The 21,056-nt window shown below is 42.2% G+C and overlaps 1 protein-coding gene and 1 long non-coding RNA gene across 6 annotated transcripts in view; both read left to right on the forward strand.

Annotated features, from left to right (window-relative positions):
- The first annotated feature begins 16,258 nt into the window (after window positions 1-16,258).
- Window positions 16,259-19,941, forward strand: LOC147439573 (pentatricopeptide repeat-containing protein At3g16610-like). 2 transcript variants are annotated; one of them, XM_086485384.1, is made up of 2 exons: window positions 16,259-16,906; window positions 17,159-19,941. In XM_086485384.1, exons 1-2 carry the CDS (start codon window positions 16,436-16,438, stop codon window positions 19,415-19,417), a joined length of 2,730 nt encoding a protein of 909 aa, XP_086341510.1. In that variant the 5' UTR covers window positions 16,259-16,435; the 3' UTR covers window positions 19,418-19,941. The 2 variants fall into 2 exon arrangements, with proteins under 2 accessions (XP_086341510.1, XP_086341509.1); XM_086485383.1 differs by having other exon boundaries at window positions 16,259-19,941.
- Window positions 19,942-19,975: 34 nt separating this feature from the next.
- LOC147439574 (uncharacterized) overlaps window positions 19,976-21,056 on the forward strand; it is a 44,064-nt gene continuing 42,983 nt past the window's right edge. For 3 of the 4 annotated variants that reach the window (XR_015184615.1, XR_015184614.1, XR_015184616.1), the window contains exons 1-3: window positions 19,976-20,114; window positions 20,194-20,220; window positions 20,302-20,453. This is a non-coding gene — a long non-coding RNA (uncharacterized LOC147439574). The remainder of the gene's footprint in view (window positions 20,115-20,193; window positions 20,221-20,301; window positions 20,454-21,056) is intronic. The other variant, XR_015184617.1, reaches the window with a different exon arrangement.

Here is a 21,056-nt window from a genome sequence, read left to right on the forward strand (position 1 = left end):
CTCAAAATCATAGTTAGCATAATGTGCACAATCAATTTGATTCATTTCCATTCCCAACACCCAATCTTGCATCGAGGGGAGTGGGAGCTAAGCCGAATGGTTGCGATAGTGTGTACCATTGACAAGGGGATAGGCACAAGCATATAAGGGTGATTACGGTTTTACTTTTAGTGAAGAACATGGTTTTGTAGTTGGGGGCAATATGGGTGGTGCAATGTATAAAGTATGACCCACCGTATTCCTCCCAAGTCGTAATACATTGATACTGTAGAAAAGCTTCATTCACTTGGAGGTCAATTGAGTCATCATGTAGCAAGTGTAATGCATCCCATCTCCCAAACCACTTCTTTATGTCTTGCATCCATCCTGTGCTCAAGGTGTTGCTTTTATAGGTCTTTTGAAATTTTTTGCTTGCCTCTATCCTCTAGCAAACTCCTCCATTTGCTTTTGGCATCATAATCTTGAGCCATAGAATTTTTCAATTTGCTTGAGAACTTTTGACGAGCATAGGATGTTAACCGGATGGTTGATTTGCTTTCCATAGCCAATAGTTGGCTTTGGTCAATGTCATTGGCGGTCGAGCAAGGGGGGGCATGTTGAAGTTGTAAGATCTAAAAAATGTGTATCCTTCTCGCATTTCAAGAGGTTGGCCACAGCAACTTCGAAGCCGCTTCCAAATTTACCCTCTCTAGAGCTCCAATCTCCTTTTCTTCCAGGCCACTTCTCAACGCTCAGCAGGGCCCCTTCTCGCACTCTAAGAGATTGGCCATGGAAAATCCCAAGTGGCTTCTAAATTTACCCTCTCTCGAGCTCTAATCTCCTTTTCTTCTTCTCAAGGCTTGACACGGCCCCTTAATGGGCTTCAATTGCTCCTCAAAACTCTCCCAAGCCGTTTTTGCGCTTCCCACAACGGATCAAAAGACCCACTTTTTCACCAAATTTCTACAAGGAGGGGACACACTCCGCAAATTTGTACTCCAAAACTCCAAGACAGTCACCCAAGGAGGTCACTATTGAGCACACAATGGAAGAAAACTACTCTGCATGCACTCAATCGCTACCAGTGTACCTTGTGTTGCTTGTGCATCACCATACTCAACTTCTCATCCACCTTCCTTGAGCTCTTATAGGGCTGAACCCGCTTGTTGCAATTTTGAAAAATGTTGCTTCTATTGCTTTCTTGCAAAGTGTGTGTATGCCCCCAAACCATTCCCACACTCTGGAAACCGTTTAAGAGCTTGTGGGTGCCCAAGAAGGACAAAGCAAGAGATGTGGCAACAATAGCGACATCCATTCTTGCTTGGTCTCCCTCTCTACACACTCACAAAAAAAATTACGTAGAAGCTCATGGGCCTCCCTCTCTCAAAGGTTTTCCACTCAAGCTCCTTGTCCACAATCTCATCCAATCTTAGGATTCTACACTAAAGCTTATGATTCTACACTAAATCTCTTCTACTTATCTTCTCTCTCTTGCCTACTCACTCTCCTTGCCATGTCTATGAGAGAAGCCATCCACTTCGGGAGCTCAACAATCACCTCCACTGCCCAAGTGGGAGTCAAAAGCCGTTAGCCTTGAGCATTTCAAAACACAAAGGGAGGGTAAGGATACTTTTGCTTGCCGGCTAGAGAACTATTGACCTTGTTGTCACTAGGTCAAGGGGGAGAAGAAAGGGGACGCATGTGCAGCCAAAGTTGGTATGTGCAAGAAAGTGATCTATGCGAAGCAGTGGGTGCTAGCAGATGCAAAACAAAGTGCTAAGGCAAGAGTGAAAGACCTAGGCAAGTAGGGGTTAGGGGAAATGTATGCCCGGTGCGGCTTTTCAGGCCAAAAAGGCTCCAAGACTGGTTCAATTGGGATGACAAGTAAAGGTGCCCGAAATACTGGTTTGAGGCCCTAGAACATAGTGCTCAAGATGTTGTGCAAGTTGGTCTAGACGGCTTGTCAAACAGAGCCCCAGTGTCACAAGATATTAAAGTTCAAAGCTAGAAGTTGTTGCAGATCCTCAACGGACAAAGTAGCTGGGGACAGGTGGCCCGGGTGGATGTCAACGGATAGACACATAGTGCTTGAATTATGGAGCATGCACGTCTTTTTGGATCATGAATCGGAGCTCTGGATTGCAAGTTATGGCAAATAGAAGATTTTTGGGGGCCAGTTATAAGCCGGATTGATCGCATTGGGGGAGGTGCCATTTGGAATCTTTTGGGCCTCGATGGGGTTCTAGAGGGTGGTATGCATCATTGAAGTCAATAGGAATCGACAACTTGACAATTGGAGCTACGATGATGGAGATATCATGGTAAAAATTTCAACGGTGGTTGCCGACAAAGCAATCTCGGATGTTTTTTCCCACTTTCGCGACCTTGATTCGCGGCCTTAGGGATCTTGAAGTACGGCATGGATCGACAAGCTCAGAGTTTGGATCATTGGCTCTTGGTGATATTTTACTGCTCCAAAATTGGATCTTAGAGCAGGTATTCGTGGGGGTTTGAAAGTGAAACAATTCAAAGGGTTTTTTTGACAAGTTTTGTGAAGTTTGGGAAGGTTTCCAAGGGCGAGGCCCTCACAGCATGCCATGTGGAGGACAGCATGAGCCCACATGCACTGTACGAGACGGGAATTTTGTGCTATATCATCAGGGCTGTGTCCCTTGGGTTGGTATGTAAAGGGAGTGAGAGAGCTCTCTCTTGCATGTAGCTAGACTCCATTGCGAAGGGGGATGTTGATAATTATGTTTGTCTACTACAAATTGCGGTCTAAAATAGAGGGTTTGTGGCAAATAAACTCAACAGTTTGCTTGCCACGTCTTTGAATGGAGTAAAATAACTCGTAAGCCCACCTCCAAGCACTATTATTTGTGGTGGATGGCATATGCTATGTTCTTGATGTAGAAGCACTACAATCGCATTGAGCGTTGTTGGTGCAAGGGTCGGCAATCAATTTTCGATTGATTTTGGCTTGGGCATAATGAAGCACTCATGTATTGGCTAGAGAAAGTGCGAGATCTTTTAGGAGTGCTGCTATGGCTAAGTGCAAGCAGAAGATGCCGCTCTCAAAGGCTCAAGTCAGAATATGTGCGATGATAGTGAGAGTGTGTGTGTTTATGTGTGATTCCTTAGTATCCATAGTATGGTTGTGTATATATTCTCTTTTGCAATAGTAGGGAAAAAATGAGATCTGTGAGACAAATCTTAGTTGCACCAAAAATAATATGTTATGGTAAAAGTATGTCCCTATGATTTTTGATAATCAGTGGGAATGCGAGAATCTAGGCAGATGCCAAGGCCTCCAGCAAAACAAATTTTAATTTTGTAACGCTGCATGCTAGCCAATTTTGGTATCGCGACTGGCAGCTCGATTGCATGGAATCTTGAGTGCACTACATAATGGAGGCTCGTAGTGTCTGCAGGGCAAGTTCCAGGAAGGCAGGTGGAATTGCTTGAAGGTGCGCTCTCTCTCTCTCTCTCTCTCTCTCTCTCTCTATCTATCTATCTATCTCTCTATTACTAGAGTCACAATCACTCCATTCAGTTGGAAGGCCATCGCAACGGATTTTCAGGCAGGATTTGTTGAGGAAAGATGGAGGACAAGGATGCACACACTCCACTGTAGGTATGGAGGCAGCCCGATTGCATGGGGAGTGTCAGTTGCCGCAATATGCATGTGGGCTGAGGGAGAGGAAAAAGGGGGTGGATGTGGGGGGGGGGCATCACATGGGGAAGGGAAGGGCCATTGGCTAAGGGGGTAACTTGCTGCACCATCGCTCTTTGTGTGTGCATGAGAGAGAGAGAGAGAGGGAGTGTCAGTTGCTCAGATATGCAAGCGGGGGTGCGGGAGAGGAAAAAGGGGGCGGATGATGGGGGGTAGCGCAGGGGAAAGGGAAGGGCCATTGGCTAAGGGGGTAACTTGATGCACCATCACTCTCTCTGTGTGCATGAGAGAGAGAGAGAGAGAGAGAGAGAGAGAGAGAGAGAGAGAGAGAGAGAGAGAGAGAGAGAGAGAGAGAGAGAGAGAGAGAGAGAGAGAGAGAGAGATCAGCTTTGCATTAGTGATGGTAGGTGCGTTATAGGAAATTGAGAGTAGTGAGCTTAATGGTGGTAAGTCTGATTTACTGGGTGACACTAATGTTTTTTTTAATTTGTCCATTTTTTGCTTTTCTTAGAGAGAGCACGCATACGTGATCGAGTTCCCATTGCTCTGTGTCAATGGTCTCATTGAAGAATAGTGTGAGAGGCGCGGACAATAGCGCGAGCAAAGAAGTCCCCTCCGTTAAGAAGAGGGGGCGTCCCCGAATGACCACAGAGGAGAAATCCGCAAAGGAGTCGAAGACGCCAAAAAAGCTAACGGAGGCGAGTGTCACAATCTCCGTGCGAGGGGAGGACATAGATATATGGCTCCTTCCACTCGTGGATGAATTCCTACAGAAGGAAACATTAGCGAGGATGTGCATCGTGGAAAGAGGAGGCAATGTGTTGCATCTACATTTTCAGATGGTGGTTCGTATGCTGTCATCGTCTCTTATTGCCATCAACAAGAAGTTGAAGTCATACTTGGGTTGGGACAAGCAAGGGCCACCAGGTGCAAACATCCTGTGCAAAGCTCTTAAGCAGAAGAATATGAATACCTTCCAGGGGATGGTAGGGTACTGCATGAAGGACAACGGGGAGGCACACTTTCAGAATCTAACTCACAATGTCATTGTTGACGACATCAACAAGGGTGTAGAGTTGTACACCCTCTACGGTGTAGACGACCTCAAGACAGTGTATGTCTAACATCGAACAATATTTTTGACCATGCCGCAATGTACTGGAAGTTCAAAATGCGGCACCCTCTAGGGAACAATTTCATGTCCACCTTGCACATCATGGTGCGGACCTGAAAATACTACCCTTCATTGTCGTGGATCATTCCTTACCAAGGTCGAGGAATGTACCTGAAGAAGATCAGAGCGATGTGGCACTGCATGGCTTTTCCTTCGACCGTGACTTACTAGGACATAGTGAGCATTTTTGTGATCGATGACTTGTATGCCAATGCACAACCAAGAATCGATTGGTTTAGGTCCCGATGGGATGCCATAGAAAGATTAGCATCAAATTATTTTACTGTGTTTCCCATGCATTCATTTCTTTGGGTACTTGTCACTGTCTGTGAATAGCAAGGAGCTTACCGATACGACCGTGTTTCAAGCAACCAACATAGATGCTCCAAAAGCCAATGCTATCATCATTGATGATAGTGACGATGACGACGAGGGCCCATAGATAGGCGATGACTTCATGGCTCTCGTGCATCGTATAGAGGCAATGGTTGTTGCATCTTGAAGGTTTTCAATTCATGACTATTGCTTTTTCTTGAACCTTAGATTTTTGGCATTGGAATCTAACTTGTTGGGTTCTTTCTTGTTTATGTAGATCGTAATGGAGGAGCCCCCATTTGAAAGATGTGGAGGCCACTGACACGTAGGACACATTGGAGGGAGTGGAGGAAGGCCTGGTTGAAAGATTACAGGGAATCCTGCTGCAGATTTGGACTGAGGTCCATGGTCATGATAATGGCACCCTTAAGTCCTTCATGAAAGAGTCTGTAGAGTCAATAAAAAATGTAGTTCAAGATTGTCAAATAAATGTAGCGGATATCTAGGTAGCTCAACTAGAGGAGCGAATTTTGTCATCATGCAAAGAGGTTTCAACTTTAAAAGTGCAATTGTATAAACTGAATGCACTTGTGATAAGACTCAGCAATGTAATCTGACGTTTTTGTTCTTGAATTTATAAGGTGAGCTTGGGTGGCAACTCCATTGACTGAAGCTCGTAGAGAGAGATATTGTGGGTGAGGGTGGGTAGCTGACATGCACAGAGCGAGGGCTGCAAGTCACCGCCAGGAAGAAGGAGAGTAGCATGAGGCATATCCAAATTTTGTTGGAAATTCGATGCGGTCGCCTGCAATATGGGAATGGACAGGCTTCTTCTGTGAACATTAGATGAAATGGCCCATGTTGTGCAAGGGAGCAAGGCACCCTTGGGAGCGGCTAGCGCTAAGCACCATAGGGTTTGGCAACGAGGTGCATTGATGTTGTGGCTCGATTCAACAGTGCAAAAGTAGTAATAAAAAATAATGAAATAAATGAATCAAAAAAATATACCTTTGGTTTATCTTTTTTTTTTTTCGAAATCTTCACTTGGAATTTGTTTCCTACATAGACTCATCTCCACACGGTCAAAGACCTCCTGAGCTTGCTGCTAAAAACTATTCTTTCTCCTTCTATCTCACAGGCAACAAGGGATAAATAGCTCTAGTCATTTTCATCCTTCTTCTTCTCATATCCATGACGATCTCTGTAGTTGTAGCGATTCCAAGAGCAATCACCATCTGATACTGCTACAACGCAAGCAAAAGTTATAGCAGCCTTCATGATACTTAATAATAATATATTTTATGAATTAATAACATATGATAAGTGTAATTGACTCTAAACTCAATGAGATGCAAACACGACACAATGATACACACACAAAGAGACAGAAAGAGAGAGAGAGAAGAGAGGGAGAGGGATACGAAGAATCAACACGATCATTGGGTGCAATCTCCTTCCATGCAAGAGAGCATTTTCCTTTTGCACATATTCTATTTATAGGTAGAGTCAATGCTCAAAATTGATTACATCAATTCACACTTGAGCATAAAGTTAATCACTGCTCATAAAAAGTTCACTCTAATAATGAGCTATCTACATATCAACTTATGAATTTGATAAACCATAAAACACTAGGGGTTGCTACAAAGTCCAGTAGTGGTAGCTTTATTCCATTTGACCGCTATCGCATTATTGTCATACACATACCAATTATGGATTTTTTAACACAACACGTGACAAGCGATTATATTTCCACAATTCAACTTAACATTACAATGCTCATAAAATATACCAAGATCCATAAACTTTTTGAATTGATTACAATAACGCCCTTTTTGGTCTTGCTCCCCTGCTTGCAGTGTTCACAGCCCTTGGCATCCATTCCTCCTCCCGTCACCCATCCCACCAATTTTTTTATGTAGGCTTCTTGCAAGTGGCCCATGCGACCGATCCTTCTTTTTTTGCGCGCCCCCAATCCTCTTCCCAACCCCTTTTCCACCACGACTTGGCAAAAACTCAATCAAAGAGAGGATTGAGAGACCCTTGAGCTATGATACCAGTGTAATGACTTGGATCTTGTGGCATGCTCATATCCACCTAACCATCCTCTATATAGGCCATAGCCCTAGAGATTTCTAGACTGCATGCATGCCTGACACATGGCAGAACCCTTACCTTGGGGACACTTCCACTTTGATTGTTACCATATACATGTGGTAGTGATGTGTGTGAACACACTTAGGACCACCAAGGCACTTTTTCCCTCAGTAGGAGGTTTTTCCCCCCGTGCATTGTATATACATCCATCACTCTGGGGCTATCTTATCTTTTCCGTTGCACACTAAGTAACATACTCTCTGTTGTGTGCCTTAAGCTTCCTTCATCTTTTCCAAGATATGTGTGTTTTCCTGCAACCCTAATTTCAACAATTAGTATCAGAGCAGGTTGCATCCTCCCAGGCTTAGTCGCCAGTAGCTCCAGCATACACCTGCCCACTTTCTTCAATTTATGTGAGCTTTGGTGAGAGTCAAGCAGGTCAAAAAATACTTTGGGGAGAGCTCGTAGAGACTGGTGAGCTCAAAATTTTCATTTCGGTTCATTTCGGCCTCCGTTTCCACTACAAGCAGTACTACACATGCTATTTTGTTATTTTGTGTAGAATTTTTGTCAATGTTGTTTTATGCATAACAGGTCCTTTACAGTCTTCTAAGGTTTGTGTTGTATAGCACGTGTTGTTCTTGCTTCGTTTCTCCTCTTTTCAGGCAGCTTTCACATTAGGTGCAGGCATTCACCATGGCTAACAACAACACAAACGTGTTCAAGATATTTGCTGATGAGGACAGAGTCAATGGAGACAATTACCCTATGTGGGCTTACATGATGCAACATGTCCTTGTGTCAAAGGGCATTTGGAACATTATGCACGACATTGATGTACGTCCTGGTTCTATGGATATATGCGATGTTGAGGATGTTGCAAGTTTTGCTGCAAAGATTGTTGCTATTAGAATTGTTTTGCCTACGGCTGAGTAAGCTCATTGGGATGTAAGAGATGCATAGGCTCATGCATTGATCACATTGTCTGTGAAGCACACTATTACTCCTCACATTCATTCAACAAAATCTACAAAACAAACTTGTGATATTCTAGTTGGTCTTTATGCAAGTCGCAATGAGGAAAAATTTGCATTGCTGCGTAAAGAGCTAGAGTCGAAGATTATGCATGAGGAAGATGAAATGGACACTTTCCTTGCTGGTGTCAAGGATATAAATGAGCAACTTATTTTTGCAGGCAAAATCATTTTTGATAGTTCCCTTGTCAAAACTGTTCTTGATGCTTTTCCAGATTCTTACCAGACTTTTGCTAGTACTTGGAGACTTATGACTCAAGGAAATCGTGAAGTTGTCAAGTTTGATGCATTATGCACGTTGCTATTGCAAGAGTCACTTTCCAAAAAAAATAGGGCTAAACAGTGTGCAGCAGAACATGCCTTTATTGTTGCTCAAAGAAAAAGTGGTAATAGTAATGCAGCCACTTCTCATGGTTCTCTGCGAGTGGAAAATCTTCTGCTCCTAATGCTTCTACTGGTAGCACTTTGTCTAGGAATTCACGTGATAAGGGCAAAAAGAAGATGCGTTTCCATTATTGTAAAGCTAATGATCACTTGATCAAGCAGTGCCCAAAATTGAAGGCAAAAGAGGCTAAGAAGAACGAGACTGGATCAACTACATGGTCCAATACAAGTGCAGCTATTGTAGAGTCTTCATTCACATGTGTGGTTATTTGACAGTGGTGCTACAAAGCACATTACCTCACATCGTGATTTGTTTACCTCTCTTAAGTCTATCCCTCATGGGAATAAAGTCACTTGTGCTTATTGCTGCAAATGGCAGTTCTTTCACACTTCTTGATGCATTGTATGTACCTGGGATCAAGAAGGATCTTTTGTCTCTATCTGCACTTGCTAGACTTGGACATGTAGTCAAATTTGTGGATGATAGATGTATAGTACACAATCTTAGTTTCGGTGATGAATTTGTTGCATTTGACATTTTATGTCATGGGCTATATAAGCTCACTTTGTATGAGAAGTGTGGGCAAAAATTTGCAAATGCAGCTGTGACTCTGAGGCTATTTCACATGCAAAACTTTGGCATGCATGTTTTGGACATCTGAATTTTGCACGTTTGATGTGTTTGCAACAATCTGATATGGTTGCTTCTTTGCCACCTCTTGAAGCACCTATCAAACGTGTTTGTGATGGTTGTATTTTGGGTAAGATGCGACGTTCAAAGTTTCCAAAGATGGTTCAGTTAGGGCTACACGCAGGTTGTAGCTTGTGCATAGTGATGTTTATGGACCCATGCAAACTCCGTCCTTGGGCAATTACCTTTACTTTGTGACTTTCAATGATGATTTCTCCAGTCATGCATGCGCATATCCGCTTAAAGCTAAGTCCGAAGTGTTTATGTGCTTCAAACAATTTATGGCTATGGTTGAAAATGTCTCGAAATGTATTATGGGCACCCTCCGTTCAGATCAAGGGGGGAAGTATACATCTCATGAATTCAATGCATTTTTGGCACCAGTTGGAAAACCCAAGGATGTGATCCTTGTCCCACGTACACCAGTAATCCCACCAAAACTAGGAACAAAAAGAGCCAGATCCCAGTCACGAGCACGGGCCAAAGTTGAAGGACCCAACATTAGAACCAAGGATAGTGTTGAATACCACAAATAACTCTTTCAAGGGATTTAACATAGTTATAGTGCTGCTATACTTGAGAGTTGTAAAGAAATATATGGTCTTGACAAATTATGGAAACAAGTCAAAGAGGCCAATGAAGCGAGTGAACTAAGCAGACGAGTATTTCATATGGATGATGGGAGAGGAGTGTCTCTTCCACCAAAAGAGGAAATTAAGATTGGATCTCAAATGAATTCAGAAGTGCAATCATATTGGGGAGACAAAGGATCTGTACAGTCTATAGACAGTCAACCTCATTCTCTAAGAACACTACTGTCCTATACGGGGGAGCACAAGACAAAGTTAGATGTTGTTGCAGTCTCCTCATAGATACTGTCTTCCAACAAGTTCATCGATTCAAAAGGGCTGATATATCTTTTATCGACACTAGTCACCTTTACGATAACGTTAGCCGAGTTGCTCAGGATAAGATCAAACATGTGGACTACTGTGGAAAAATGCCTAGAGAGATTTGATGTGAAAAGCTCAATGACTCAAATCGAGGAAGGGATCAAAGAGCTTGAAATGCCTCAAGCAGCTAAACAATAGGCTAGTGCCATTAAACAAGGTAGGTGAGTACTATGAGGGAGAAGATGGGCCGCCACTCTTCCTGTGAAATTCCAAGGTGTAAAAACCATGGCAATTTTTGACAACGGAGTTGGTGTTTCCATCCTAACAAAAGAGATCTGAAAAAACTGGGAAAAACCAGCAGTGAGGGCTACCAGGATGAAACTGCAGCTTGTAGATGGACACATAGAAAGGCCCATAAGACTGTTAGAAGAAGTAGTTGCTACTTCTTGCGGCATTGAGTATGAGCATATCTTTGCTATTGTTGACTTTTGCAAGAAGAACAACTATGATATCATTCTAGGAAGACCATTCATGAGGCAACTGAAAATGGTTTGGGATTGGGGTTATGACCATATCTACTTGAAACATATAGAAACCACAATAAGGATAAACTTGAAAGACCATAATTACAAGTACGTGAATCGAACCCCTCTGGAGGAGTTTGATTTCGCTACGATAGCAGGATCATAACTTCCAGCATGGTTGGGTAAGCATAAAGAAGTGTGGAGCTTCACAATTGGGAAGCTTAAAAAGAGAGGAATGTATCCTAGAAAGGGCAATCAAAGATAAGGATTATGTCATAGAACCATTTCTTGAGGAAGCATTAGAGCCACTTGAATGGGAACACATCTTGTCTACTCTGTATGTGTGCGCTATTCAAGACAGTCCAACAACAAAATTTTGTGATAAAGATGGCTATGATGTCGTTCCTTATTTTGCAGTGAGTGTCATCCAAGGAAACAAAGAGAACAAGGCATCAACAAGTCCCCAAGATGAAGAGCAAACAGAGGAATGCCACAAATCAAAAGACAAAGAAGAAGACGAGTTCTATGACTCAAGAAGATGTCGACAATGAAAATCTCGACAACCCAACAGGTGACATGAACAACACCTTAACTAATGTACGGTTTTATGATTATCCACATCAAATATCCAAGAACCAATGTCACCACTACAAGAATAAAGTGTATCAGAAGTGGATTCCAAAATCCATGTTGGTGACGCAACTGCATCAAGCATCCTCATACATGGCTCCTATACAGGAAGAAAAGACTCAACCAAGAAGAACACAACCATGTCAATGGGCTAACAATGTTTTAATCAATTGGCTAAAAAAGCCCTTCCAGAAACATCAATCCAACAACAAACATATAGTAACTTTCCATAACCAGCCAAACCACCAAGGGAAAGTGCCATAATTCAACCTTGTTGAGGATAGTAGCGACAGGATGATTCTTATGATATACCCCACCAAAAACTTAGGTCATCACCTCACTAGTAACTTCTGTAACAACAATGGAAGGCCAAAAGCAAAGAACAACAAGCTAGAACCAAAAAGTTCGACAGATCTGGATACCAAAGAGCCAGCTTGGCCAAAAGCAGGTATGGATCAAGAAGATGAAGATCTCTGATGAAAAATCACAAGCTCCAACACGACAAGAAAAACAATCAAAATCTGCAAGAACGGCTAATAAAATCACAAAGTCACAAGCTGTTGCAACTCAAATTTGGGTTCCAAAGAAGTTGACTCAAGTAGAAAGAGGTCATGAATTTATTTGGATCCCAAAACAGTTAAAATATCAATTCTTAAAGTTTGGATCCCGTCCCAACCAAGCATACATGGACTGAAGCAAAGACCACTGATGACTCACACAAAGACAAGGTGGATCCCAAAGAAGTCTCTTCAAACACAAACAAAGAAAGGACAAGTATGGGTTCACAAATGAGTGTCATCAACAAAATAACTAGTCATCATAAAGAAGTGGGTCCAAAGGAAACCATTAAAACTACTATCACACTGCACGTCGCTTGAATTCTTTAAATTCCTCCTACGGTTGTAGTACAGCTAGAAGCAAGCAAGTTGCTCACTTCATTACTGCATGTTGCACAAGGGTTATGGATCAGAAGATGAAGTGAAGGCACAAGAAAAGCTCAGAAGAAAAATAACCAGAGGCAACCAAAGAGGAAGTCCAAATCTCTCTACAACCTTCAATCAAGCAAACGGCACAGAAACTTCAAAGACCATCACATTGCTTAGAATAGGAAGACTCGCAACCAAATGCCAATAAGCCAGTGGGATAAAACACCAATGTACAATGTTGTATACACCTTAGCAAAATGGTGTTGCTGAGAGGGAAAATAGGTCACTTACGAAAATGGCACGATGTATGGTCAAAAATCAAGCTTTTTCGCATTCGTTTTGGCTCGAGGCCATCATGTGTGCCACTTATGTCTCCTACAATATCTTTGCAGTCTATGACTCCATATGAAGCATGGCATGATAAACAACCTTCTACTGAACACATATGTGTATTTGGTTGTTTGGCATATGTTTTGGTGCCACAAACACAGCACAAAAAATTGGATGATAAGGCTATCAAATGTATTTTTGTTGGTTATAGTGCTGAAAGCAAAGGTTACATGTTGTATCATCCGCAAACAAAGCATATCTTGGTCTCATCGAATGTTGTGTTTGTGGGAGATTCTATTCAGCCCTTGCTGTCATGTACTAGAGACAATAATGTAAGCTCACATGACATTTATGACACTTTGTTGTTGCTTCTTTTTAGTGGTGGAAGTTCAAAGGTAAACTCCAACGAGGAAATGTACAACCTATGGGGGTTTCTAAAAATGTTACATATCAGCCTATTACTGATGCAGTTGTACATGATATACTTGATGACGAAAGGGCTGAGAATGAGCAGGCTAGAGGTATGCCAAAATGATTAGTGCATACTTTACGTGATAGTAAATTGGATGCACCTTTGTCTAGTCGTACTCGTTCAGGTTCTCGACATGCATCTTATGCATCAAATTGTTATGCTTTGGCTGTGTCTAGCTTATGTGATGTTGAGGAACCTTTGTCTTTTGATGAAGCACAAAATTCAAAAAATTGGATGGCACCATGCAATCAAAATATGATGCACTTATAGAAAATGACACATGGACTTTATGTGATTTGCCTCCTGGAAAAAAGGCCATTGGTACGAAGTGGGTTTACAAGTTGAAACGCAAGCCGGATGGTGAGATTGATTGCTATAAGGCTCGACTTGTTTCAAAGGGTTATGCACAACAAAAAGGCATAGATTATGAAGAGACTTTTGCTCCCACTTGTCGTATGACTACTATGCATTTTCTATGTGCATTGGTAGGTCATTTTGGTTGGGATGTACATCAGTCAGATAAGGTTAATCTTTCTTAAATGGTGACATATTTAATATGTAACGCGGCCTCGCGGTTTTGTCAAGAAAGGACAAGAGGATAAAGTGTGCAAATGTAAGAAAGCTTTGTATGGGTTGAAGCAATCTCCTTGTGCTTGGTATGAGAAAGTTGATACTCATTTGGTCAAACGAGGCTTTCATAATAGTCCAGCAGAAAGCACACTGTATGTAAAGCGTGAGGGTGATGTACTTCTCATTGTCGTTCTCTATGTGGATGATTTGCTGATCACTGGACCAAATGAGAGACATATTACTGAATTTAAGGCTGATTTGAATGTTACTTTCAAGATGAAAGATTTGGGGATGTTGCATCATTACTTGGGCATACAATTTAAGGAGTGTGATGGTGGTATTGCCTTGTGTCAGATAAGTTACATACAAACATTGTTATGTAAGTTTTGACTTGAGGAATGCAAACCTATTGCCACTCCCATGGAACCAAGTTTGAAATTGATTCTTCATGATGCTGGTGATCTTGTCGATGTCACTCTTTACCAAACTACTGTTGGATGCCTCATTTATGTATGCAACACGAGGCCAAAGATTCAGTGTGCAGTCTCATAGGTCAGTAAATTTATGCGTAGCCCAGGGTCTAAGCATTGGCAAGCTATCAAGCGGATTTTTCGCTACTTGAGTGACACTTTACATCTTGGGTTGTTTTATCCCAAGGGGGGATCATTGCTGCCAGATTTACATGCTTTTTCATACTCACATTGGGTTGGTTGTTTTGACACACAAGTGTCCACTAGTGGTTTTTGTCATGCTCGGCAGTTCATGCATATCATGGTTGGGCAAGAACTCAGCAAGAAGCAACCTACTGTGGCCACTTCTAGTTGTGAGGCTGAGTACAGGACATTCTTCACAGCTACGATCGAGTGTCTATGACTCATATATCTTATGGCTGATTTGGGTGTTTGACATGACACTGCCAACACTGATAGTCAGAGCGCATTGGCAGTTGCAAGGAACCCAGTTTTTCATGCTCGCACAAAGCACATTGAGATGCATTACCACTTTGTCAGGGAGAGGCTCTTAGCGGGAGAGATCAACTTTTGACCTATGTGCCAACACAGGACAACCTTGCAGATCTTTTCACAAAGGCATTGTCTCGTGAGAAGTTCAAAGCTTTCCGCAAAGCTTTGGGCTTACTCCCCTTTGTGGATTGATCATGTCCTCACATGGCATCGCACTTCCCTATACTCTCTGTGCTAGCTCTCGTTCATCGCATCACTCCCAGGATTTGTTACCATATGCATGTGGTAGTGATGTGTGTGAACACACTTAGGACCGTCAGGGCATTTTTTCCCTCACTAGGATGTTTTTCCCCCCATGCATTGTATATACGACCATCACTCTAGGGCTATCTTATCTTCCCATTGCACACTAAGTAATACACTCTTTGTCGTGTGCCTTGAGCTTCCTTCATCTTCTCCAAGGTGTGTGTGTTTTCTTGCAACCCTAATTCCAACATTGACTAGTGTGACCATAGGATTGTTGTCCTAATGAAGCCACAAATGCAAGACTATGCTAGGGTGAATCATGGACACTAATCTTCCAAACAACAAAAGACTTCCAAGTTGATAAAAAAATGTGTTGAACACAATTTCAAGGACACAACTGCCAATTCAACTTGCAAATGCACACACATTTTATAGGTTACAAGGCTTGACCATGGATACAATAGCTTTTGACCCTACTGGAATTACTACCCATGGGTTGTTCTACATTGCTTTGTTGCTTGTCAAAGATATTGGAAATCCCCACATTCTCAATCTAATCCATTGTAAAGAAATCATTGTTGACAATGTTGTGCTTTAGAAACTTGAGAGATTGTACTCAACAACACAATTTAAATATTTGTGTGCTCCTCCCTCAACATTCAAGGACATCCATTTCATCATTCAATCATTGAACATTGTTTTTGTCCAGATATACATTCGCACATCAAATGAAACCCAAACATCACGTGCTTTCAAAAAATAAGATAATTGACAATGCAAACTTTCTTGCACCAAATTTTAATCATGTCATCCACAATCATGTCTTTGGATTGTCCATATACTTCACTCTAGCTATAGTCCACAAAGACTCTTGCTTTGAGATACTACAATGCTTCTTTGCCATTCATGAGTGCATGGATCTGCATTTGATAGTCTTGTACAAGTCACCCAAGACCCCTTTTTTTCCCTTGATACTACACCTTGATGCATTGACAAGAGAAAATCACAACATAATGAACATCATCATTGATGGCTTCAACATTGACATTGATGAAACAAACAACCATTATCAAAAATTGCATGCTATCCTGCACCCAAGACATTGCAGCCAAATGATCCAGGAAATGATAACAATCTAAACCATATTTGGCTCAGGAATTGCCCAAGGAACTCTAAATGTGGAACAAGTTAGTGCTTTTGGTATGATCACTCTTCATACATGTGTTCCTTTCAAAACGAGCTAAAACCTATGCTCCATGTTGTAGCCTCCTCATTGGAAAGACACTTCTTTGAGCCCCCCCCCCCCCCCCCCCCCCAAAAAAAGAGCACCTTTGTAACGCTTGGCAGTTACACATGAATTATGTGTCACCAATTCTTGTGTTGCTTGTGTTCATCTCTTCAAGCGTGTGAAAAATGGAAACAGCGAACGATGAAGAAGGTGGTCAGGACAGCAACCTCGCAGGCCGAGTCGTGCCCTTCGCTTGGTCGATGCGCTCTGGGTTTGCACTCGTTGACAAATTGTAAAAAGTGGATGCATGAAGCTCGGCGTCACGACGAGACTGGGGTGTCCATCATTCTGGAGCTGCAATTTTCAATGTAATTTGCTGCATGTAAAGTCGTTGTCAGTGGTCGCAACACCCACCTATCTCCTTGAAGAAGTCCATTTTACTCTGGTCCATGCAGACCTTGAATCATATGCTTCCCTGTTGCGCGAATGTACCTCCTCCAAATCCCTCCCCTTCGGCCAACTTCTCCATGACCACATCGTCAAAGCTGGGCTCGAAGGCAATGGCTACCTATGCAATCTCATAGTGGACATGTACGGGCGTTTTGATGGCTCCTTGCCCACAGCTTTTTGGCTGTTCTCAAAAATGTCCCACCCTGATTTTTTCTCGTGGAACTTCATCATTCGAGCTTACCAACATTCAGGGCTTAACATTGAAGCACTTGGGCTCTTTCAGCAAATGCTTGGGCAAGGTGCTGTGCTTCCTGATCAACACATCTATGTAAGTCTCCTCTCTGTGTCTGCTAATATCAATTCCATTGAGCATGGCAAACAGCTGCATGTCCATATTATATGGAATGAATTTGAACCAGAATTCATTGTTGCAACATCCCTCATAAACATGTATGTAAGGTGCGGAAGCATATGTGATGCATGGTCAGTATTTGACAGAATGCCATCACGGGATGTTATTGCCTGGAGTACCTTGATTGCTGCATGCCTACAAAATGATTGTGGTAAACTTGCTGTTCAGCTTCTGAAGCAGCTTCTCGAGGAAGGCCTATTGCCAAACAAGGACATCATTGTGGCATTACTTGATGCTTGTGGCATCAATAGATTGTTAGCAGAAGGAAAGCAAATTCATGCCTGCATTGCAGGCTGTGTATTAAGACTAGACTCAATGATACAGGCATCTTTATCCAACATGTACATGCTTTGTACCAACAACAGTAACCAGCATGCATTTACACCATTAAGTGGTGAGCATGATTACCTGCTCAGTATAGCAGACCAATCAAAGGGCTGGCCTATGACAGTAGATCTCAGTACCTCTCCTAACCAGTTTTTAGGAGAGACAAGAGCAGCTTTAGATGGATCACTACAGGGAGCCCTGAAGAAGTTTTCTCAGGAGGGGCTCATATATGATGCATTACAGACTTTGGAGCAGATGAAATTTCAGAGAGTGCTTCCAGATAGATACAGTCTTGCAACTCTACTCTCTGCTTGTGCTAGTCAGTCAGCAGTTTTAGAAGGAGAGCAGGTGTATGCATTCATTTGTGAAAATCATGTTGAAATTGATGGTTATCTGGGCACAGCACTCATCAATTTGTTTGGAAAGAGTGGGAAGCTTGAGGTCGCAATAGCATTGTTTGATAGAATACTCATCCATGATGTGGTGTCTTGGACTGCCATGATTAATGCATATGTGCAGAATGGAGAAAGCAACGAGGCGATTCTGCTTTATAGGCAGATGAAACTGAGAGGGACCCTACCAAATGAGATGACTTTTGCATCGATTGTAGATGCATGTAACTTAAATTATTCTTTGACTGAAGGTCAACAATTACACCAAGAAACTATTGCTTGTAAAATGGATCAAAACCTCATTGTAGGAACTGCACTTGTCAATTTGTATGCTAGGTTTGGTTATCTTGAGGATGCAACTGTTGTATTTGATAAAATGCCTTGTCGTGATGTAATTGCCTGGAATGCATTGATTGCAGCTGCTGTACATAGTGAAGACAGCACAAGAATATTCCAGCATGGCCGACAAATGCAGGAGGAGGGTGTTCTGCCAAGCAAGGTGACTATCATTAGCATTCTTAATGCATCTGCATTGTATACATGTCTTTTGGAAGGTAAACAGTGGCATGCCCAAATTGTGGCACTTTATTTTGAATCTGATGTCGTGGTTGGGACAGCTCTTATTCACATGTATGGTAAGTGTAAAAGCTTAACAACGGCTAGGTTAATTTATGACATGATCCCAAATAAAGATACTTTTTTCTGTACCGCTATGCTTGCCGCTTACGCTCATTATGGAGAGATTGATGAAGCTTTTGCTATATTTGATGAGATGCTTTCAAGAGGAATTGAACCAGACAACGTTAGCTGTATCAGCATTCTGTCTGCATGTGTCAATAAGACAGGACTAGATGATGGAAGGCTAATGCACATGCGTTCAATTTTTTGTGGACTTGATCAAGATGCAAGAGTTCTATCTGGGCTCATCAACATGTACGGGAAGTATGGCAGCCTAGAAGATGCAATACGAACTCTTGAGGTATCTTCATGGAGACGAAAAGACATGTACTTAAGTGCCCTCTCCGCTTGTGCAAACCAACCTGATCTAGTTGAAGGTAGAAGAGTGCATACGCATGTTGTGGAAATAGGAATTGAGTTGGAAGTACCTGTGGGGAATGCCCTCATCAACATGTACAGCAAATGTGGGATATTACAGGAGGCAAGAGCGGTTTTTGAGAAGTTGCCTGAGCAGGACATCGTTTCATGGACTGTCATGATAACATCTCATGCTCAGCATGGACAAGGAGCCTATGCTCTTTACCTTTTTGATCTAATGCAATTGAAAGGGATTAATCCAAACAAGGTTACATATACTAACATACTCAATGCATTCACCCATGCTGGCATGGTTGATGAAGGATTCCAATACTTCGGTTATATTTGCCAAGGACAGAGCTCAATACAGCCATTGGTGGATCATTACAATGTAATGGTAGACCTACTTGGGAAAGCAGGAAGGCTAAATGAAGCTGAGGACTTGATAAAGAAGATGCCTTTTCCAGAAACTGTTTGTACATGGACAAGCATGCTTGATGCTTGTCGAAGCCATTTGGATGTAGAGAGAGGTGAGCGACTTGCTGAGCATGCCTTTAGAATGAGACCTAGCGATCGAGCTCCTCACATTATGATGCATAACATTTATGCCTCTATTGCTAGGTCAGATGATGGTGCAAATTCTTTGTATAGGTCAAAGGATGGAACCAGCTAGCCATTAACATCTCTGAATTTGAGGAACCAAAAACTACAATTTTAGGGGGAAGATCTTTGTTGATGGAAATGAATGGAAGCTTGGGTTGAAAATGTGGTTCTGTCTGTACAGAACCTTGGTGAATATAGGGGACTGAATTGTAGGAAAGGAGCTTCTACTGTGACAAAAGGCTGCTTGTCAGAGAAACAAAGTTACTTTGTTGTTGAGTTTGACTAAGGCGAATGAGTGTGATTGGAAGGTGAAACAGTGGCAGATGTTTCTCATGGCTTTGCATTGATAGTCCATTCAAAAGACAACTGAAGGAGCGACACTGAAGGTGGTGAGAGCAAGAGTACTCCCCATCGAATAGCAGGACATTTGTTCCATGTGGACGTTTCTTATTTGCTCATGCTCATAGACCAAAAGCTGAATTTCAGCACTTAGAAGCATCAAATTGTGTTATTTCTGTCTGAATGACGTGGACAAATGTCAAATATGTCTGGCCAATTCCCGTAGTGCTTTTGTTTGGCCAAAATGGTTGGATAGTGGAAACTACTTATGGTTGCAATTACTTCAGAATTGGTCCAATTGCTTTTGGGATCTGACCTCTCTGGCCAGTTTTGAACATGAAGAATGGAAGTTTACCGTTGTTTCGCCCTAGTGGCCCATGGAGGTGGATTCAGTCCTCATGAATAAGGTTCACAAATCAAAGATCCAGGTATGGGCGAGTGTCTTCAATTTCCATAAATCTTAGATTTTCAATCTCATTTACAGAAAATCCTACTGTTTGATTGCAGAATCAAGCTTGCATATTGTGGATCCAGGTATGGGCGAAGTGTGTGAAAGATTTTGATGTGCCATAATTCATTGTCTGCTTAATGCTAAATTATGCTATTTGAGTGCAGAATCAAGCTTGCATGTTGAAGTTTGATGCCAGTTCTGGATATATCATTGGCTCCTTTCTTTTGATCATTTTTCCTTTGATAGAGATGGTAGTTAAGGCTGCCTCGCTTTCTCAATAGGTGCCAGAGGACTCAATGAAGGTTCAGCCAAAACCGTAAGTGCCTTTTCCTTGAAATACCCCTTTTTCCTCCTTCACTTTTCATTTCACCTTTTCCCAGCTCATCAAAACAGACAATTGTGTCCTATGTAACTGATCCTCTGTCACAAGACGGGCACCACGTACCAATAGAAAAGAACAGACTAAACAGACTTTTAACACTTCAATAACAACTGAACTGAAAGAGAGAGACGACACGCGACATGGAGTGGCGGAATTCCACTTCACAGAGTATTGGCCCCAAACCTTGGCTCCCCTTTCGGTATTTCTTTATATTGCATCAACACAGTACAAGCCGGTACTCCAGACTCTACACCTTTTCCAAGAAGCATGTCAGAGAATGAGCCCTAACCTCGTATTTAAAGGCCCTTGGCCTAAAAAGCAATTACAATAAAAAGCCTTTAAAACTCAAAAGCTTCTAGTCCAAAAAGCAATGCCAAAAGCTGCCAGCGTAATTTACGAAAATTTGTACAGCCTGCCACATCATCAGCCAGCGCAAAACATGAAAACCCGTACAACTTATCATGCTAGCGCAATTTACGAAAATTTGCCACGTCATTAGTTTTTGTGTGTGTGCGGGTCCTGCTTTATTTTAATCCT

This window comes from Adiantum capillus-veneris, chromosome 16 (assembly GCF_014529385.1).
Source record: "Adiantum capillus-veneris isolate H3 chromosome 16, ASM1452938v2, whole genome shotgun sequence".
NCBI classification, from domain to species: domain Eukaryota; kingdom Viridiplantae; phylum Streptophyta; class Polypodiopsida; order Polypodiales; family Pteridaceae; genus Adiantum; species Adiantum capillus-veneris.